The 18,809-nt window shown below is 39.5% G+C and overlaps 1 protein-coding gene across 1 annotated transcript in view; it reads left to right on the plus strand.

Moving 5' to 3' along the window:
- The first annotated feature begins 6,923 nt into the window (after positions 1-6,923).
- The window catches only part of LOC122808204 (ciliary rootlet coiled-coil protein 2-like), a 116,973-nt gene continuing 105,087 nt past the window's right edge, over positions 6,924-18,809 (plus strand). The window contains exon 1 of the mRNA XM_044079173.1: positions 6,924-7,079. Within this exon, the coding sequence (XP_043935108.1) occupies positions 6,924-7,079 (156 nt within the window). The remainder of the gene's footprint in view (positions 7,080-18,809) is intronic.

Below are 18,809 nucleotides of genomic sequence, written 5' to 3' on the forward strand. Positions count from 1 at the left end.
TTCCTATGGTCTCATCTGTTATGCCCCCCCTTGGACTCTGGTCCCCATTCCAGATCTACTGTCACAGCCATCAGGGATGACTCATCTGGACATTACAGGCCTCAGATTGACTGCATGGTTTCCCCAATTCTAATGATGGCTTGACATTCCAGGCTTTCCTTTCCTGTTTGCCAAGTTTTATTGTCATCCCAAAAACCCTCTATGCGAAAAAATTATGAGTGTAAATGGAAGAGTCTCTCTTTTTGGTCACAACAGGGAGAATAGGGTCTTATCACTGCTCCAATTCCTACTGTTTTAGATTTTTGTGCTTCAGTTATCCAAGGTGGGACTTGTTTCTACACCATCAAATGTCAGCTGGCAGCCGTCTCTAACAACCATATAGGAGACAATGCTTCCCCTGTGGCTTCATCCAAGCTATGTAAAGCATTCCTTAAAGGGTACCTTTTTACTTAGCTCTCCGATAAAGGATCCCACTCCACCTTGGGATCTTACTATTGTGTTACAGAGTTTGGTGCAATCTCCCTTTGAGCCCTCAGCTAAGTCGCATCTCAAATTTCTTTCTTGGAAGACAGTCTTTCTTGTGGCTATTACTTCTGCGAGGCAAGTTACTGAACTCTAAGCACTTTCTTCAGAACTGCCTTATTTGATTGTAAGATTGTAAGTAAAGATAGGTTACTTTACATACTAACCATTCATTTCTACCCAAAACTGCCTCTGAAACAAACATCAATCAAGCTATCAGTTTGCCAGTTTTCTTTCCAAATTTTGATAACAAAGGAGTGCATGCTTCACCTTTTATATGTGCATAGGCAACTTCACTTTTATCTTCATAGGACAAAGAAATATAGAAAAACTGACAAACTGTTTGTTTCCTTTTCCAGTAATAAATTGGGAAAAACCAATATCCAAAGTTAGCCTAACTAAATGGATTAAAGATTATATTTCCTGTGTTTACTCTCTAAGAAGTTTAACCTTGCCAAAAGTGAACTTATCTAGAGCTATGGCTACATCATCTGCCTTCTGGGCCAGAACTTCTATTGATGACATTTTGCAGCTGTCACTTGGTCAAATGCTCATGCATTTATCACTCATTATAAGTTGAACATCATTTCCAGAAACAGGGCTACATTTGGCTCTGCAGTTCTTTGAAACATCCTTCCTTGAGGGCCAGCCTAGGTTATCATAGCTAGAGACTCTGGCCCATACATTGAGGAATGAATGAAAATGAAACATGAGATATAAAAGTTATGTACTCACTATAACTATGTATCTGTGTTGTTTATTTTCATTCTCCCTCAACTTCGCCCTTCCCCCTATCCATGCATTTGGGAGTGACCTGATGAAGTTTTTTGTTAAGAACATAGTTCCTGTTTGAGCCCATATTCTGTACCTCTACTGTTTTCTTTCTTGTTATAATCTATATTCTAGATTAGTATATAATGACAGCAAATTTGATCTGAGGTAATGCAATAGTCAGGAGCATTATGAGTAAAGGGAGAAGCTTGAGATTCAGATCCAAGAATCTAATGGAAAGCGTCAGAGTAAGATCTGAGGTCGGATGCAGGACCCATAAATTGAGGAAAAATGAAAATGAACAACATAGATGCATAGTTATGGTGGGTACATAGCTTTTATTTAAGACAAAATTACATCTGTATGATGGGTACAATGAAAATTGTTGTAATGGCTTGTTTTCTCTCTTATAATGGAATGTGTGCTCATGTTACTAAGCAACATATGATGTTAATAAAGATGTAAAAAAAAAAGAAAGAAAGAAAGAAATCCCAGCATTCCTATGCCTTCTGTTCAGACAGGACAGAGGAGACCACTCCAGTGGATGCTACCCAAGGAGGTCTTCAGAACCTGGATTTTAGACTCCTTTCTCCACGAGTAACCTCCATGACTTTTCAGATTGCCTGCTTGCCTTCTGCTGTCTGGAAGCAGTTGGGAACAGGTTGTTTGTTCATTCACATGCATTGATTGCCATCATGCAAGGCATCTGGGTGAAAAGCATAATATCTAGAAGGTATGTCTTTCCATTTCCTTCAGTCCCAAAATGGCTCTCTCTGCCATTTTCAGATGTACCATCCCATTTAAAAAAAACATAGCAACAAAGGTGATTGCAAGTCTCCTCCAAAAAAGGACAATCCAGGAGGTCCCACCAGTCCAAAGACGATATGGAGGCTTTTCCAGATGTTTGTTCCAAAGAAATCAAGGACAATCCAGGAGGTCCCACCAGTCCAAAAATGATATGGAGGCTTTTCCAGATGTTTGTTCCAAAGAAATTAAAGGACCTCTGGTCCATTCTAGAACTAAATGATCTAAACCAGTGAGTCAAACAGACATAGGTTCATAGGTTCATAGGTTCATACTAGGCTATCTGCCCTAGGGCATTTATAAGCCTAGCCAGAGTGTGTGTGGCTTTTAGGATGAGAATACTATACCCATTAGTTTGCTGTGCCTCTGTCCAGCAGTGATACAGAGATGATTCCCGGGGTAAACCTACGATCTCCCATCCACTCGTCAAGATTTCTCTTGAACAGAGTCAGTGAGGGGCTCTGCCTCACATGGACTGGGATTCTGTTCCATAGTGTAGGGAGTCTCTGGGTGATGAATCTGTCCCTCCAGCACGTTCTATTTATATCCGTGTTGAGGTTTAAGTCTCTTGCTCTCGTGGCTCTGGTGGATTTGGATTTTTTGAGGTGGAGCATGTCCATTAATTCCGGGTTGGACATGGCCTTGTATGTCAGGCACAGATCACCTCTGAGCAGACGGTATGTGACTGAATAGAGCTGGAGTTTCTTCAGTAGGGCATCGTATGACATATGTTTGAGCCCCTTTATCCTTTTGGTGAGGAACTTTTGGGGTCTTTCCAACTGCTGCAGGTGTGGTGCAACACATTCTTTCTTGCTTACAGGAGATTGACTGGATGGGCTGTATGGACCTTCAGAATACTTATCTTTACATAATAATTGCCAAAGAGTCCAGAATCTATCTGTACTTCCAGTTTGCATCCAGTCTGTATCAGTTCCAAGCCTTGCCCTTTGGTCTCATCACAGCCCCCTGGTGTTCATCAATCCATGGCAGTAGTCACAGCTCATCTGTGGCTCAAGAGAAGTTGCATATTTCCCATATCTGGACAATTGTCTCTTAGCTGCTACAACAAAGGAGTCCATTCTGTCAGCCAGAGCCTATTTACTTCATTTGTGTCTGTTTTTAGGAATCTCCATGAGCTTGGTCAAATCCCTGTTGGAGCCCTCCCAAACCATGGTCTTCATATGAAGCCATCTGGGCACAAGGTCATACATTATTACACTAGTAAAAGAGATTTTTTTTGTCATTAAAAACTCTAGCACTGACACTTCTGATGCACTAGTCTCCTCAAGCTTAAGACAGGTTTTATACTTCTTGTACCAAATGCACGATTCCATGTGAGGGTTCTGTTGTAGACTCTGAACGTGTAATGGTCTTAGCTAATGGACACCATGAACTCTCCCATTTGTCTGTCCTTGGTTTGTAGAAAACATTTAATGTAATAGATGGATTATCTTGTTGTCCTGACAGGAAGATCGTTTATTTTGCCCCTTCAAAAGGCCACAATGACCACAGATGACTGTTCTCTGGGGTGAGGGAGCATTTTCAGGGGAGAATGATCTAAGGTATATGGTCCGATCTAGAGGTCAGCCTTCACATAAATGTCCTGGAAATTTCAGCAGTCCTCCTACTGTTTCAGACCTTCCAAGACTGTATTCCACAGGGTGTAATTTCTTTACAACCTGACATGTCAGTAATCTCCTGCATCAACAAGGAGTGGGGCCATGTCTTACCCAATATAGAGAGATGCCAGAAACATGCACATTCCAGGTTGGACCAGCTACCTTGCAGACAGACAGACAGGCTCAACAGATTGATTCTGATGCCTCAGGGGTAGTACCTAAAGCCATCAGTAGCACAGCTAGTATTTCACTACCTGGGCCAGCCTTCCTACAATCTGTTTACATCCCTACCAAAACTAAATACACCAAAAACTTCACCTTTATCACTTCACAGAGAGAGTCACCCAAGGAACACTGTGGCTTCTCAGTGGCCACCTAGAATTCTGTGCACCCAACCCCCATTCATTAAAAATAAGATTCCACCAGAAGTCATCTCCATGCAAGGCCTCAGTAACCCTCAAGCCCCCCCCCCAGACAAATTTGGTTCCCCTTGCTTACCTTCGCCTCAAGAAGCAGCCCTGTCTGCTAGATCCACAACCAGATCTCTTTTCTCTCATATCTGGTGAGCCCCACCCAGATGTCCAGTTCCTCAAATTAAATTAATGGCTTCTCCAATTCAATGATGGCCTTAGGTATTCTGACAAAGTAGTCCAAATTCTGATAGTCTCACTGTAAAAAATATGCAGAAACTTTTCAAGAGCAAATGGAAAAAAAGTTTACTGTTTGGACTTTTCATAAAGGCTTGGATCATTTCTCCACTGTAGTTACTTCTCTTTTGCACTTTGCAAAATCCCTGTTTGATTTCTGCTCCAGTTCTACCATTAAGATCCAACTAGCTGACATCTCCAGCTTTTCCAAAGATTTTTCTTTTTCATTAACAGCTGCGGTCTGCAAAACCAACTTGCAAAGCTACCTTTCTCCACTATCCCCCCATTTATAGGCCTCATTCCTCCATGAGACCTAAACATTGTTGGGGGCACTGTCACTTCCTCCATTCAAGTCAGCCTCTTCTGCCGAGCTGAATTTCTTTTTTGGACAGCATCGTTTCTGATAGCTATCACGTCTGTTAGAAGGATTTTGAAGTTGCATGCCCTGTCCTCCTCCTCCTTATGTGATCTTTCACAAAGAAAGAGTATTTCACAGAACAAAATCATCCTTTATGTTCATTGTTGCTTTACAGATTTTTTTAGCCAAAGTATACACCTTCCATTTTTTTTTCTCAACTATTCCAACAAAGGACAGTACTTGCTCCACACCTTAAGATGTTCACAGACAGTTACATTTCTACTTACCCTGAACCAAAGCAGTAAACAAACTCAACTAATTGTTTTTTATATCATACTCTATTCTGGGGCACAGAGTCTCCAAAATAACCTTGTCCAGACAGCTTTTAAATACTATAACATTTGTGCATCAGTCCAGAGGCAAAATCGTAAACAAAGCTGAAGGCTCATTCCAGTAGATCCATGGCAACTGCTACTGCCTTCTTTAAGCATTCTTCAGTCAATGAGGTTTGTACAGTTGCAACTTGGACTATGTTGCAGACCTTCTCTAAACATTGTAATTTGGATATTATCTCCAGATCTATATACTGTTTCAGGGTTGCCATCCTCAAGTGCATCCTTTCATGATTCCACCCAGGAAAGCAGGTAGCTGGGGAATCTGTCTTGCAATCTGAAGTGGACGGATGGAACAATATAAGGTACTGGAGTTATATACATACCATAACGCTGGGTCTTTATTATCCCCAGTATGACCAATTCAACAACCCGCCCTCCATCACTCTACCAAATTGTCACAGTTTGTCCTTCGTAGACTCCCTTAGTTCTCTATATGGAGATTAGGTAGCAAACTCGACCCGAGGAAAATAGGGGACATGCATGATGGGAGTAAAGATGGAACATGAGTGTTTGGTAAAACGATCAGTTGCCAAATCTCTTCCTAACAAAGGAATATCCCAGAATCTGAAGTGGCTGGACTAGGGATAATAATGGTACAGCAATATGGTAAGTACTTTGTTTTATGTAGCATAAGATCACTTCATCGTAGGATTCCTTTTCATGTGAGTTTCTAGAATGTCTGTCTACAGTTGTGCTGCTGACTCTGTATTATAATTTTTGGCAAGCACTGTTGGTTGGACTTTGATTTAGGGAGCTTGGTCTCCTTTGATATGTTATGGCTTTTGGACTTCGCCTTTTGAGCCCCCTATTTTTAAGCCATTATAACTCCTGCCTCTCTTTGAGGTTTTAGGTGCAGTTTGGAACTCCCTGTCTTTAACCATGACAGAAAGCATTTGGTATTAAGATGCAACAGGTATAAGTATATCAGGTGTTCTGTAGGAGGGCCCTCTACACTGGGTACCTGTTATATTCTTACTCTTCCCCTTTGTCTGGAAAACTCCTTCTCCTGTTTGGATGTTGCACTAAAGTGTCTAAAGTTTATAAGTGTCTGTCCTTGTTTATCTGTGTCTTTCCATTTGCTTACTCAGTTGCATAGAAGCTGAATTGTGGAGCATGGGACTGGATGTGCCATCATATCCCTGTAGAGTGGCACCATGCCCTGCACCATTGTAGTGCTTCTTGTGCTATGTACTGAGGTAAGACAGTGCAGGGCTCCCATGCAGAGAGTGAGTACTCAGAATACGAGAATTCTAGCAAATAACCATTGCAGAGAAGTCTTTCAAAGATCAAATAATACATTGTGTAGTTGTGTGTCTTGTTATACTTTTCATAAACATGAGATACGTAATCTTTTATATATATATATATATATATATATATATATATATAAAGCATTTTAGGTGGGGCTTCACCCCACACCCCAATGTGGGGCTGTGCCCACCCCACCCCTAACTATATATATCAACTCCAGGGTCGCACAACATTGGGGAAGGGGGCAAATGCTTTTCGATGTAATGAACTTTCGATGGAATGAACTTTAGATGAAATGAACTTTCGATGAAATGATAGGTAACCATATATATATATATATATATATATATATATATATATATATGTGTGTGTGTGTGTGTGTGTGTATATGAATATTCTGTCTACTGTCCTCCATAAATAATAAAGTGTACATTTTTTTTCTTTTAACAGTATTACAGTTTTCAGATGCTGGTGCTTTTATCTCCGTAGAGAAGACTTTTTATTGCATTGTTCTTCTCACCTGATATTTACTATAATCTTTCAACACTTATAGGTAATGGTACTGAAAGATGACCTTTTTGCAAAGACCAGTGAACTTTTGGCACTGCAGAAGTTGGCAGACCATCAAGGTTGGGAACATGAGCAAGAAACGTTAAAACTGCAGAAGAAAATAGCAGATGTTGAGGCACAGCGAGATAACATTCAAAAAGAAGTAAGACATTATTTCTTGTTTCTGATGAATTGTTAGAAGTTTTCCTATTTTTACATTAGATTTAACTAAATCTTAAATGCTTGCTGAATCTTTTGTTGTCTTTTTCTGGCAAGATGTAATAGTAACCAAACCCTGTAGGACTCAAAGTTAAACAAGGCACAGAACACAGGTAACAGAACTGCAGTTTGTAATTACATAAAGGAGGGAATAGGAGGGGTAGGCATTGCATAACACACTTGTTTTCGGCTTTACATTCTGTGAGCTTAATTGCTGTTCTCAACTGAAGCATTAAGATTTTGCTTTACCAATTCATATGACCAGAGCAAGTAATAGTTTTACATCAGTGTGCCATGCAATCACAGTCCTTAAGGCAAAATAACATACCCACCATACTAATAATAGGTGACTCTATAGTCAGGCACACTGACATCCCACTCAGTAGGCTGAATAAGAAGAAGGTTACTGTTAGCTGCCTGTCGAGTGCCAGGATCCACCACATAACACAAGCACTCAGGTCACTCCAGAACAATTACAAATATGACTCTGTCATTGTCCATGTTGGTGTGAATGACCTGAGCCGTACCTCCCTGGACTACATGAAGAGAGACATGGAAGAGCTCTCTGATCACGTAGCCCAGGCCAGTATGACCCTGACCAGCATCCTGCCCTCACCAAGAATGATACCATGGTATAAAGAAAAATTCTCGATTTCAACAATTGGCTAAGTTTCTGGTGTCATTCAAAGGAGATCCAGTGTCTGTCCACCTGGGATGACATGCTCGACAAGCCACGCTGCTTCGCTAGAGACGGCTTTCACCTGTCACCCTTAGGCTTTCGAATACTGGCCAAAGCTCTTGCCACCCCCATAATGCCTTTTTTAGGCAAGGCTCAAAAGACAAACCCACTGTCTAAATAGCACAAGTAACAAAAAAACTGAGGATAATGCTACTCAATGCCAGAAGTCTAAACCTCAAAATGCACGCACTCAAGGCACTCCTGAGTATGGAGAAAATCGATATATGTGCAGTAACAGAAACCTGGTTTAAGGCTCCAGAGAGCACCCCAGCACTACCAGGCTGCAACACATACCATACATTTCGGCCACAGAACCCAAACCGAAATACAAAAACTGGGGGCATATCCATATTCATCAAGGATACCCACACCTCCAGGTTAGTGGCACAGCACGATGCTTCAGAGATCATCCACGTGTAACTAACAATGGGCAAAACTGCAATTCAAATTGTAACGTGCTACAGATCACCCACCATGTCCCAGGACCCCCATTCCGCGTTTCTGGAAACACTGGGAAACATAAAGGTCTTACCAAACACCCTAATATTGGGTGATTTCAATTAACCAAACATTAACTGGGAGAACTACTCAAGTATTTACTTATTTATTTTTATTTATTTTACATTTGTTGACTGGGAATGTCTGACTGAGCCGAAGCCCTTTTTCAGCAGAAACCCGGGGAGAAAAGCTCCAGTAAATAGATATCATTTTGTCATTATTAACCGGTATTATACAGGTGGAATAAGGCAATCAGCTAGCAGGCTACAAGAGAATTTTTGAGAATATACAGATTACATTTTGTCATAAATACAAGTATAATATATAGAATAATGTAAAGAAAAAAACAGGTAGATAATAGTCAGAGCACTTTTTTTGAAAGTAGTAGTTAGAATAAAAGAGCAACATAGGAGTAGAATGTTAATTTTACAATTAAAACAGTCCGGATGGAATAAAAGTTTCAGAGAGAGGGGAACAAAGCTATTGATTAGTGGAGAGAAATAGAAGGTTTTCAAGGTGGAATTGAGCATTGGCAGATCCAGTTCCTGTTGAAATATTCTTTTAGAGTTAGTTTAAATTGTTTGGGATGTGTGAGTGTTCAAATTTCGAAGGGAAGTTTGTTCCATTTGATAGAGGTATGATAGCTGTATAGGCTACACCCTGCTTTGGATTTTGGCTTATAGATTTTTAAGTGGTCTTGGGAGGAGCTTCGGAGGCTTCTTGTAGGAGTATAGTGAGAGATAATAGTGTGTAAGGCTGGACAGAAAGATGGTTGATAGAGAATTGCATGTATGGTTTGGAGCTGGGAGAGGAGGAGTAGGTAGGGCAACTCAAGCCAGTTTAAATATCTTAGAGAGAGACAATGGTGAGATCTATAGGATAGTTGAGTTGCAAATCTCTCTACTTTATGGTATGTGGCCTCAAGTCCAGTGAGAAGAGAGGAGTTTAGGTTAGTAAGGATTTGTGAACAATATGTTAGACAGGGAAGAAGGTAGGCATGAGTGAGGGTTATTCTAGCTTCCTGGGTGAGAACTCTTTTATTTCTATAAAGTAGGCCTAATTTATGTGAGTATTCCTTATACAGTTGTTTATGTGGAGGTCGAATTTTAGTTGAACATCGATTGTGATTCCAAGGAGTTTTGAGCTAGATTCAACTAGGAGTGTTATTGAGTGACTGGATAGTAAAAGAGGATTTTATATGGTTGGATGTTTTGGGAAGGAAAAGTAGGAGCTTTGTTTTCTTAGGGTTGAGGATGAGTTTGTTGTTTGAGAGCCATGTTTCAACTGAATTAAAGGATGTTTGGGTAGCTGATAAGACTTCAGAGGGAGAGTTAGCTATTGTAATGACTGTAGAGTCATCAGTGTATTGGATAATAGAGGAAAGTGGGCAGGAGGTACAGAGCAGGTTTGTGAAGATGTTGAAAAGCAGTGGCCCTAGAATGGATCCTTGTGGGACTCCCATGTGTATTGGAAGGGGAGTAGATAAAGCAGTGTCCCATTTTACTGATTGAAATCTATCTTTTAGGTAGCTTTCAAACCAAGCCACTGTATCAGGAGAGAAGTTAAGGTTAGACAGTTTGTTTAATAGTAGAGCGAGAAACAGTATCAAAGGCCTTTGAGAGATCGAGGAAGAGACAGGAGATAAGTTTATGGTCATCTCTGACCAGGGAGACAGTATTGAGAAAGGATAGAAGTGCAGTATATGTGCTATGCTTTGGTCGGAAACCATGTTGTGTTGGTATAAGTAGGTTTTCCTGAGAGAGATGATCCATGACTTGAGTATATATGCACTTTTCAAGAACTTTTGACAGAGGTGAGAGGATGGCAGTTGGTCTAAAGTTAGAGATTTCAGTAGAGTTACCACCTTTGTGGATAGACAGGGTGTAGAAATGTTTCCAGACGGATGGTACTTTGGATTCAGAGATTGAACGGTTTATGATGATAGAGATGGGAAGGGCAAGTGAGTGGGCAGCTGTCTGAAGAAAGTATGATGGGATGTTATCAGCAGATACTGAGCAGGGTTTTAGTTTGGAGAGTAGGGTTCAAATGTAAGTTGTAGAGATGGGCTTCATGGAGAAGATTTTGGGAGGGGTAGTTGTTGAGTAGGAAGCTTGGTTTATGGGGTTAGTTGTAGTGGAGCTACTGGAGTTAAAGAGTTTTGGATATTGATTTGACTAAGTAAGAATTGAAGGTGTTAGCATTTTCTTCTGGTGTCTTTTCTGGGGTAGGGTTTCCAGGATGAAGTATTTGATTGATAGCATTCTAGAATTTATTGGGGTTAGATTTTAGAGTAGAAGGGGGGTTGGAATAGAATTCTTTTTTGTCTTTATTGATATGCCTTTTGGCCAGATTTCTTTGTTCTTTATAACTTTGTAGGTCTTTTGGGTCTTTAGTTTGAAGCCATTTTTTACAGGACTATCTCTAGATTTCATGAGAGTTCTTGTGTTTTTTGTTAGCCAAGGAGATATGGTTGCTTTTATCCTAATTTTATGAGGTGGGGCTAATGAGTTTACAATATCCAGAAAAGTAGAGTTGAAAGCAATGACAGCTTCATCTAGGGGGAGCTGGGTGAGGAAGTCCCAGCATACTCTAGATATGAGAGTGTTGAATGTTTCTGGGTTGAAGTTGGAGAGATTATATCTAGTAATATATCTGTGTGGTTTAGAGAGGTGGGTTGAGTATCTTAGCACTTTTTTGGGTGAGTGGTCACTCAGAGTATTGGCAAGGGTTTCTGGATTATGATATTTAGAAGGAGCTGAGACAAGTATCCAATCAATGAGGGTATTTGTGGTGTGGGTGTTGTTAAAATGTGTTGGCTTAGTAATGAGCTGGGTAAATCCATATAAATTTATATTATATGGGGGACCTGGGTTATTTAGGGTTAGCCAATTAATATTTACATCACCAAGGAGAATTGTTTCATTTGGGATGTTTAAGGAGAGATAGGAGAGAATGTTTTCCAGTAATGGAATATTGTCCCCTGGAGGGATGTAGGTAGCTGCTATAGTAATTGTGGCATAACTGTTTAATTTTAGGTTAACTGCCAATGTTTCTGCTGGGGAGAAAGATGGGATAGAATGGTTAATGTGAGAAATAGTAAGATTGTTGGAATAGACTATGGCAACTCCCCCATCCTTTTTGTTGTTACGGTCAAGGCGAATAATGTTATAGCTAGGGGGAGAATATAATTATCTAGGTTGTGGGGTTTAAGCCAGGTTTCTGTTACTATGATGACATCAGGGGTATGATTTGCTGTCCATGCATGAAACAGACTAACTTTGTTGAGGATGCTTCGGGTATTAATAGAATAGAAGGAGATTTGTTTTTGCGGTGCAGTTTGATGGGCTGGGGTGAGAGGGGTGTTTGGGATAGAGGTAAGGTTAGAGTTTGGACCTGGATTTGGGTGTATGTCACCTGCTGTTAGTACTGTAGTGGAGAAGCTTTTAGGTTTTGATGTGAGAGGGGGGTAGTATCTAATAAGTTTTGTCTTGTTTTTTGAAGATAGGGGGTAAGAAGGAGGTATTTTTATCTTAGGGAGTTAGATGTTAGAGGCTAAAAGAGAGGGAGAGATGGTGATGACATTGTTAGAGTAAGAGTGATAATTTGAAAGTGGGTTGGTAGCTTGTTTATGGAAATAGGGTAATGGTGCATGGGATGCAGTGAGCTAAAGTAATAGGGTTAGATGTAATATCAGAAGGTTGGTGAGCAATAAGGCATACATAGTGAGAGTCAGATGTAGAAATAAGTTTGAGATATAGTAGGTAGAGAAGGAGGCAGAAGTAGGGAAGGTGGAGGCGTGTGAGATTAAAGTTGGTGCGGGAGTATTTGATTTGTAAGAGGTTGGGAAATATAGGGTTTATCAGATGATTGGAGGTAGAAGGGGGTAAGGGTTTGGAGGGGAGGGGAGCAAATGTAGAAGGGTGGGGTATGAGAGTGGAAAGAGACTTTATACCTGAGGGAAGATGATAGTCATAAGAGGGGGTGTGGCTATAGAACTATAAGTGTAGGAATACTGGGGGCGGGTGAGATTTGGGAGCAGGGTAGGGGAGCGGAGTGAGCCCGTAGGGCGAACGGAGCGGGCAGAGAAAAAAGAAATGAGTAGTGAGAAGTATCAGTAACTGCAGTTTAGTAAATTAAATCAAGAAGGTTTATAATTGAAATTTTAGGGGACAGTAGTATAGAGGACTTAGAATGTAAATAGTAATATTTGCAAGGAGGGGATGGGAATTTAACTGTTATAAAACTGGGGAGTAGGAGTAGAAATATCTACAAGCTTAGGGAAAAAACCTTTGGGAGATGAAAGATGTATGAGTTTTTAATGTAGGTAGGTGCTGCCACCTAGTGTCAAGGAGATAAAACAGAAAGTAATATGCTAAAAGTGTTCTGTTGCAGTGTGTATTGTTAGGAGACTAAGTGGGGAGAGTGGCTGGCGGGCTGCGGTAGGCTGCTAGGAAGCGCAGTCAGGAGGTCACACTAACACATAGGTAGTAAAGATAGTTCTACAGGATATTTGTAGTAAGGCTACGTACATTCACAATTTTTTGTGTAGGGAAGTCCACAGTATAGTAGTATTTCTTTGAAGCCTGGCTAGCAGGCAAATTCAGTGGTGTCTTCCGGGTATAGCAGGAAGGTAGTCCTTGTACCTTAAAGGCAGGGAGGGAGCACCCGGAGAGATTTAATTCACAATTTTGTGTGTAGGGAAGTCCACAGTATAGTAGTAGTAGTAGTAGTTAATCAGATTCACTTTGATTGATGACAGGTGTGTACCCAAGAAGATTAAATGCTGTAAGGTGCTTCAACAAAGCATTAGTTAAAGGGTGTGCACACATATGCAATCAACTTATTGCACATTTTTTATTTTTTATATTTTTCCCCTCACAGATTTGTTTGTTTTTCAACTGAATTGTACAGGTTATAGGTCACATAAAAGGTGGGAAAAGTTTTGAAATGATTTATTGTGGTCTCATTTTTTATATAACAAAAATCTGCCATTTTAACAGGTGTGTGTGTGTGTGTGTGTGTGTGTGTGTGTGTGTGTGTGTGTGTGTGTGTGTGTGTGTGTGTGTGTGTGTGTGTGTGTGTCTGTATATATACATATATATATATATGTGTGTCTCTGTATATATATATATATATATATATATATATATATATATATATATATATATATGGGTCTACTTCATTTGCCCTAACTTCCAATTGACTGACATCCATTTGCCTGAGACCAAATGACTGACAAGTATTATTGGCAAGTAAATGGAATATGTCCCTTCCCCACTGTAGTGCAACCCTGGAGTTAGAATATATAGTTAGGGGTGTGTGGGGGACACAGCCCCCCACATTGGGGGGTGTGGGAGGCGAAGCCCCCCAGTTAATTTCATAGTGTATTGTTTGGTTTTGCTTTCATATTGCTTAGTAAAACAAAAGTAAGTGGGGGGCTTTGCCCCTTACACCCCCCAACTATATATTCTAACTCCAGCGTCGCACTACAGTGCGGAAGGGGACATATTCCATTTACTTGCCAATAATACTTGTCAGTCAAATGAAGTGTCGGTCAAATGAAATTTCAGTCAAATGGGTGTCAGTCAATTGGAAGTTAGGGCAACTGAAGGAGACCCATATATATATATATATATATATATATATATATATATATATATATATATATATAGACATACATATACATATATATATATATATATATATATATATAGACATACATATACATATATATATATATATATATATATATAGACATACATATATATATATATATATATATATATATATATAGACATACATATACATAGACATACATACATTTATAAACTGTATATAGATGTAGATATAGGTAGATAATGTATAGAAACATAATCATGCATAAATGCATGTGCTATATACCCATTAGGCTTAATACTTGACTGGGCATCATTTGGTCAAATTTTGTATGTTTGAATCCCACATTGACTGAAACTCCATTTGTTGGAATACCTTCCTGTCATATTTGCTGAACTCATTGACTTTGGGATTACAGCTGGGGTTGAGTTTGGTTGTAGATATGAGGGTTAGTTTTAATGATAGGTAATATCGAATGTACTTTTAATTTTTTTGCATGTCTGTATTTTCACTAAGTTAATATATGTATGATTATAGTTTCACACACAGCATACATTTGAATTCCTGTTTTTCTGCTGTTATGACTCTGATTTTCCACATTCCTGCATCTTCCAGCAGCATCAGATCTTGTCTCATGTGAGGGTCATTACTGCATTAAAGTACAGAGTTTGGGTTAATCTTCAGCGTAGCTGCATCTTTTTTGGACAAGCTTTATACAGTTGTGTAGCCCCCATATGTTGATCAGTGTTTGTCACAGCAGCATTCATTGTAATGTCTAGTGGCACACACAGCTTCATATAGGTAGTGTTGGTGTACACCCTGGTCAGTTCTTCTTACTATCACACCACTGCGTTTTCCAGTTTAGGCCTACAGTTCATACTTTTTTTATTTTTTTAAGGAAAGATGTCACTTTAATCAATATTGTCATTTTTTTCTATTGATTGATCCCTAAGGGTAATGTCTTTCCAAAATGTATTAATAAGTGTATTTCTTGTAGAAACATTGCTCACCAAAATTTTCACTTGCGGTTTTCTCATGGACAGTTCCTGATTCCAAGTATTGTGAACAAATTAAAAGTTTAATAAAATGACTAAGCTTAGTCACCCGCCCAGTTGTTAAGATTTGAAAATAAAACAAAGTGGTTAGTAGTTAATTCTTGATCTCAAATTATGCTATATTTAACTTGTTTGTTTAAGTCCTTTTTTAAGGAGCAATCTTAAATCAAAGTGGCGACTGAGACATGATGGAATGGTTGTTTGTGATGTTTGGATTTATTTTCCTAATATCAAATTATTGAAAGTTGAATGTAAGCAATGATTGTCAAGGCTAGATTGTTAGTTATGTACAATCACCTAATTATAAAATGGTTGTGTAAGGAATCTGAGAAAATAACAACTGTGCCATATATGGGGATTGAACAGTATTTAAAAATGAAAATATGGTAATAAAATACTGTTTTATTAAAAAAGAAATGAAACCAATAAACCTAGGAGATGAAGCTCTACGGTTGTAGCTGATTGAGAAAAGTTAGAAAAAGTTTTCTAACTTGAGCATAAGAAAGAGGAGAAATCTCCCAGATGGCACTTTAAACCATGTACTTCTAGAATGGGAAAGTACATGTGTTAATGATACCCAAATGCACAGGCTGAAAAAACTAAAACAGTAAGCACTTCTCTAATTCTTTATCAGAGGCATATTTGAATATTTCCACTCCACAGTCATCTGTGTTGGTCTAAACTTGCCAAAAGGTTTCTCAGGGGTCAGTGCTATGCTTGGTATATTTGAAGAACCATATATCTACAACCATAATATTACATGCAGAGAAATCTGTTGCATAGCATTTTGGCTCATACTGTCTTCCATAGAATGACTTGATAAGGATTTGATATAGGTGACCTGTGCATCAACATTTGTGATTGCCTTGTTTATTATTTGTCTCATAGACTCCTGCCTTCACTTGTAAGTCATTTGTTGAAGAATTCTTTAATGTAATGAAATGCAGGATACTATTAGATATGAGCCTTGAAATACACCATTTCAGCCTTTGTCTGTACTATTTCAGGTCCTTAACGAAATCATAGTGCATCTTACTTGTCACTAGGATATGTGTAACACATGAAAGTAAAAATAAAAAAAGAGAGAGATCACCATCTCTTTTACCTTGAAAAGTGGAGGATTTATGTGTGAGCCAAATTCGTGTCACCATGGCACTAGACTCAGCCCATGATGATACAGCTTGATAGTCATCAGGCTTTCTTCTCAAGAACCATAGATATATATATATATATATATATATGTATATATATATATATATATATATATATATATATATATATATATATATATATATATATATATATATATATATATATATATATATATATATATATATATATAATTTTTTTTTTAAAGAAAACTTTTAGTTTGATCTGTGACTTTTTTATTTTCCACATCATCTTTCAGAAAGGGTCCTGTATGGTATTGAGTTTGGAGGCCAAATTGTGTTTTTGTATGTTTGTAAAGATATTTGCAGATGGATCTTAGATAAGATCTCAGCACTTGATTGCAAAACATTCATCACAGCAGAAATGAGGTAGACTATGTAGCTCTTCAGTGGACCAGTTGGATTTGTTTAATAACTTAAATGTAGATCCAGCTACTAGAGAATATGGAATATGCATGTATGTTTAAATGCCAGTGTGCTGTCTACTGGAAAGTGCATGTTATGTGGCCCCCTTTTGTTTTAAAGTTGGTCCGAGTAAAGACATCATAGAGGTTAACCGCATTCTCTTACTTTTTCACCCTACAGACACCATGTGGTATCAAGTGAATAAATATTTTTTAGAAACTGAGCTGTGTGTCTGCCAAATGTTATTGAATGTAACACCAATCACAACCAATGTGTCACATAGTTCACAACACCAGTGTGCCACCCAGCAACAGCCCCTAAGGCAAGACAATGTACCTAACACTTTAGTCATAGGTGACTCTATAGTCCGGCACACTGATGTCCCTCTCACCAGGTTGAATAAGGAGAAAATTACAGTCAGCTGCCTGTCTGGTGCCAGGATCTGCCACATAACGCATGCACTCAAGTCACTCCACAACAAGTACAAATATGACTCTGTCATTGTCCATGTTGGAGTGAATGACTTGAGACGTACCTCCCTGGACTACGTGAAAAGAGACATGGAAGAGCTCTCGGATCATGTGGCCTAGGCAGGTATGACCCTAGCCCTGAGTAGCATCCTGCCTTCGCCCAGAATGATACCACAATATAAGGATAAAATGATTGATTTCAACAATTGGCTAAGCTTATGGTGCCATTCAAAGGGGATCCAGTATCTGTCTGCCTGGGATGACATGATTGACAGACCACGATGCTTTGCCAGAGATGGTCTGCACCTGTCGCCCCTGGGATTCAGGTTACTGGCTAAGGCTCTTGCCACCCCTATAGTGCCTTTTTTAGGCAAACTTCAAAGGACAAAACCACCACCGTAACAGGTACATGCATGCAAAATCTGAAGGTAATGCTACTCAATGCTAGAAGTCTAAACCTCAAAATGCACTCTCTCAAGGCACTCCTAAAATGGAGAACATCGATATCTGTGCAGTAACTGAGACCTGGTTCAAGGCTCCAGAGAGCACCCCTGCAATACCAGGCTACAACTCTTACCACACTTTTTGGCCACCAAACCAGGACCGAAACACTAAAGGTGGAGGAGTGTCAATATTCACCAAGGATATTCACACCACCAGGCTAGTTGGCCAACACAATATGTCTGAAATTCTCCAAGTGCAACTAACACTAGGTAAGACTGCAATCCAAATTGTAGCTTGCTACAGATCCCCCACCATACCCCAAGATTCTCACTACACCTTTCTAAACATACTGGAAAATATTAAGATAGAACCAAACACCCTAATACTGGGTGATTTTAACTACCCTGCCATTAACAGGGAAAACTACTTATGTCCCAACACCTTTGCACAACGGTTATTGGAATTCATAAATTCCAATGCCCTGGATTAACTAATCCATAGTCCCACCAGGGGCTCCAATATCCTAGACCTGGTCATTACCAACATGGGAAATCAATGCTCCATACCTATGGTCACCCCCTCGTTAGTCAGGTCTGACCATAAGCTAATCACCCTTAACATCCACATCCCACCCCCACCCCCCAGTAAAGAAACCACCATAAAAAACTTCTCCAAAGCCAACTTCATGCTACTCAAGTCAGAAGTGACAAACTTCATGACACCCATGCAGACGGGAACTGAAAGTTCAACTGCTGAATCCTACACTAAGAAACTGTACGAGCACATCCACTCATGCATGAATCGTGTCATCCCAAATAGAACCAAAATGCTCTCATCCAAAAAAAGGAAGCCAATCTGGTGGTCCCCTGCCATAAACAAACTTTACAACAAAAGGAAGAAACTTTTGCAGAAAAGAGGAAAATCCCAGGATGCAAAAATCTCCCTTACTAGCCTCAGTAAGAAACTGAGATGCCTCATAAAATCCTCCAAAGCTAGTTACGAAAATAAAATTGCCAAAGATTCCAAAGACAACCACAAAGCATTCTATAACTATGTCAAGAATCTAAATGGCAATGCTCAGATCTGCTCTGAGCTAAAACAGAATGGCATTAAATATACTGATCCGAAGGATATTGCCAATATCCTGACAGATCGATTCAGTGCCAACTTCACCCCCCTCTCACCCCCTAAATGGCCCATCTCAATACCGGAAGATTGCCAAATTCCAGTAATAACGGCCACACAGGTACAAAACGCACTCTCTAAAGCCAAGAATAC

Source organism: Protopterus annectens, chromosome 8.part0, assembly GCF_019279795.1.
Source record: "Protopterus annectens isolate FY-2018-M chromosome 8.part0, PAN1.0, whole genome shotgun sequence".
Taxonomy (NCBI): domain Eukaryota; kingdom Metazoa; phylum Chordata; order Ceratodontiformes; family Protopteridae; genus Protopterus; species Protopterus annectens.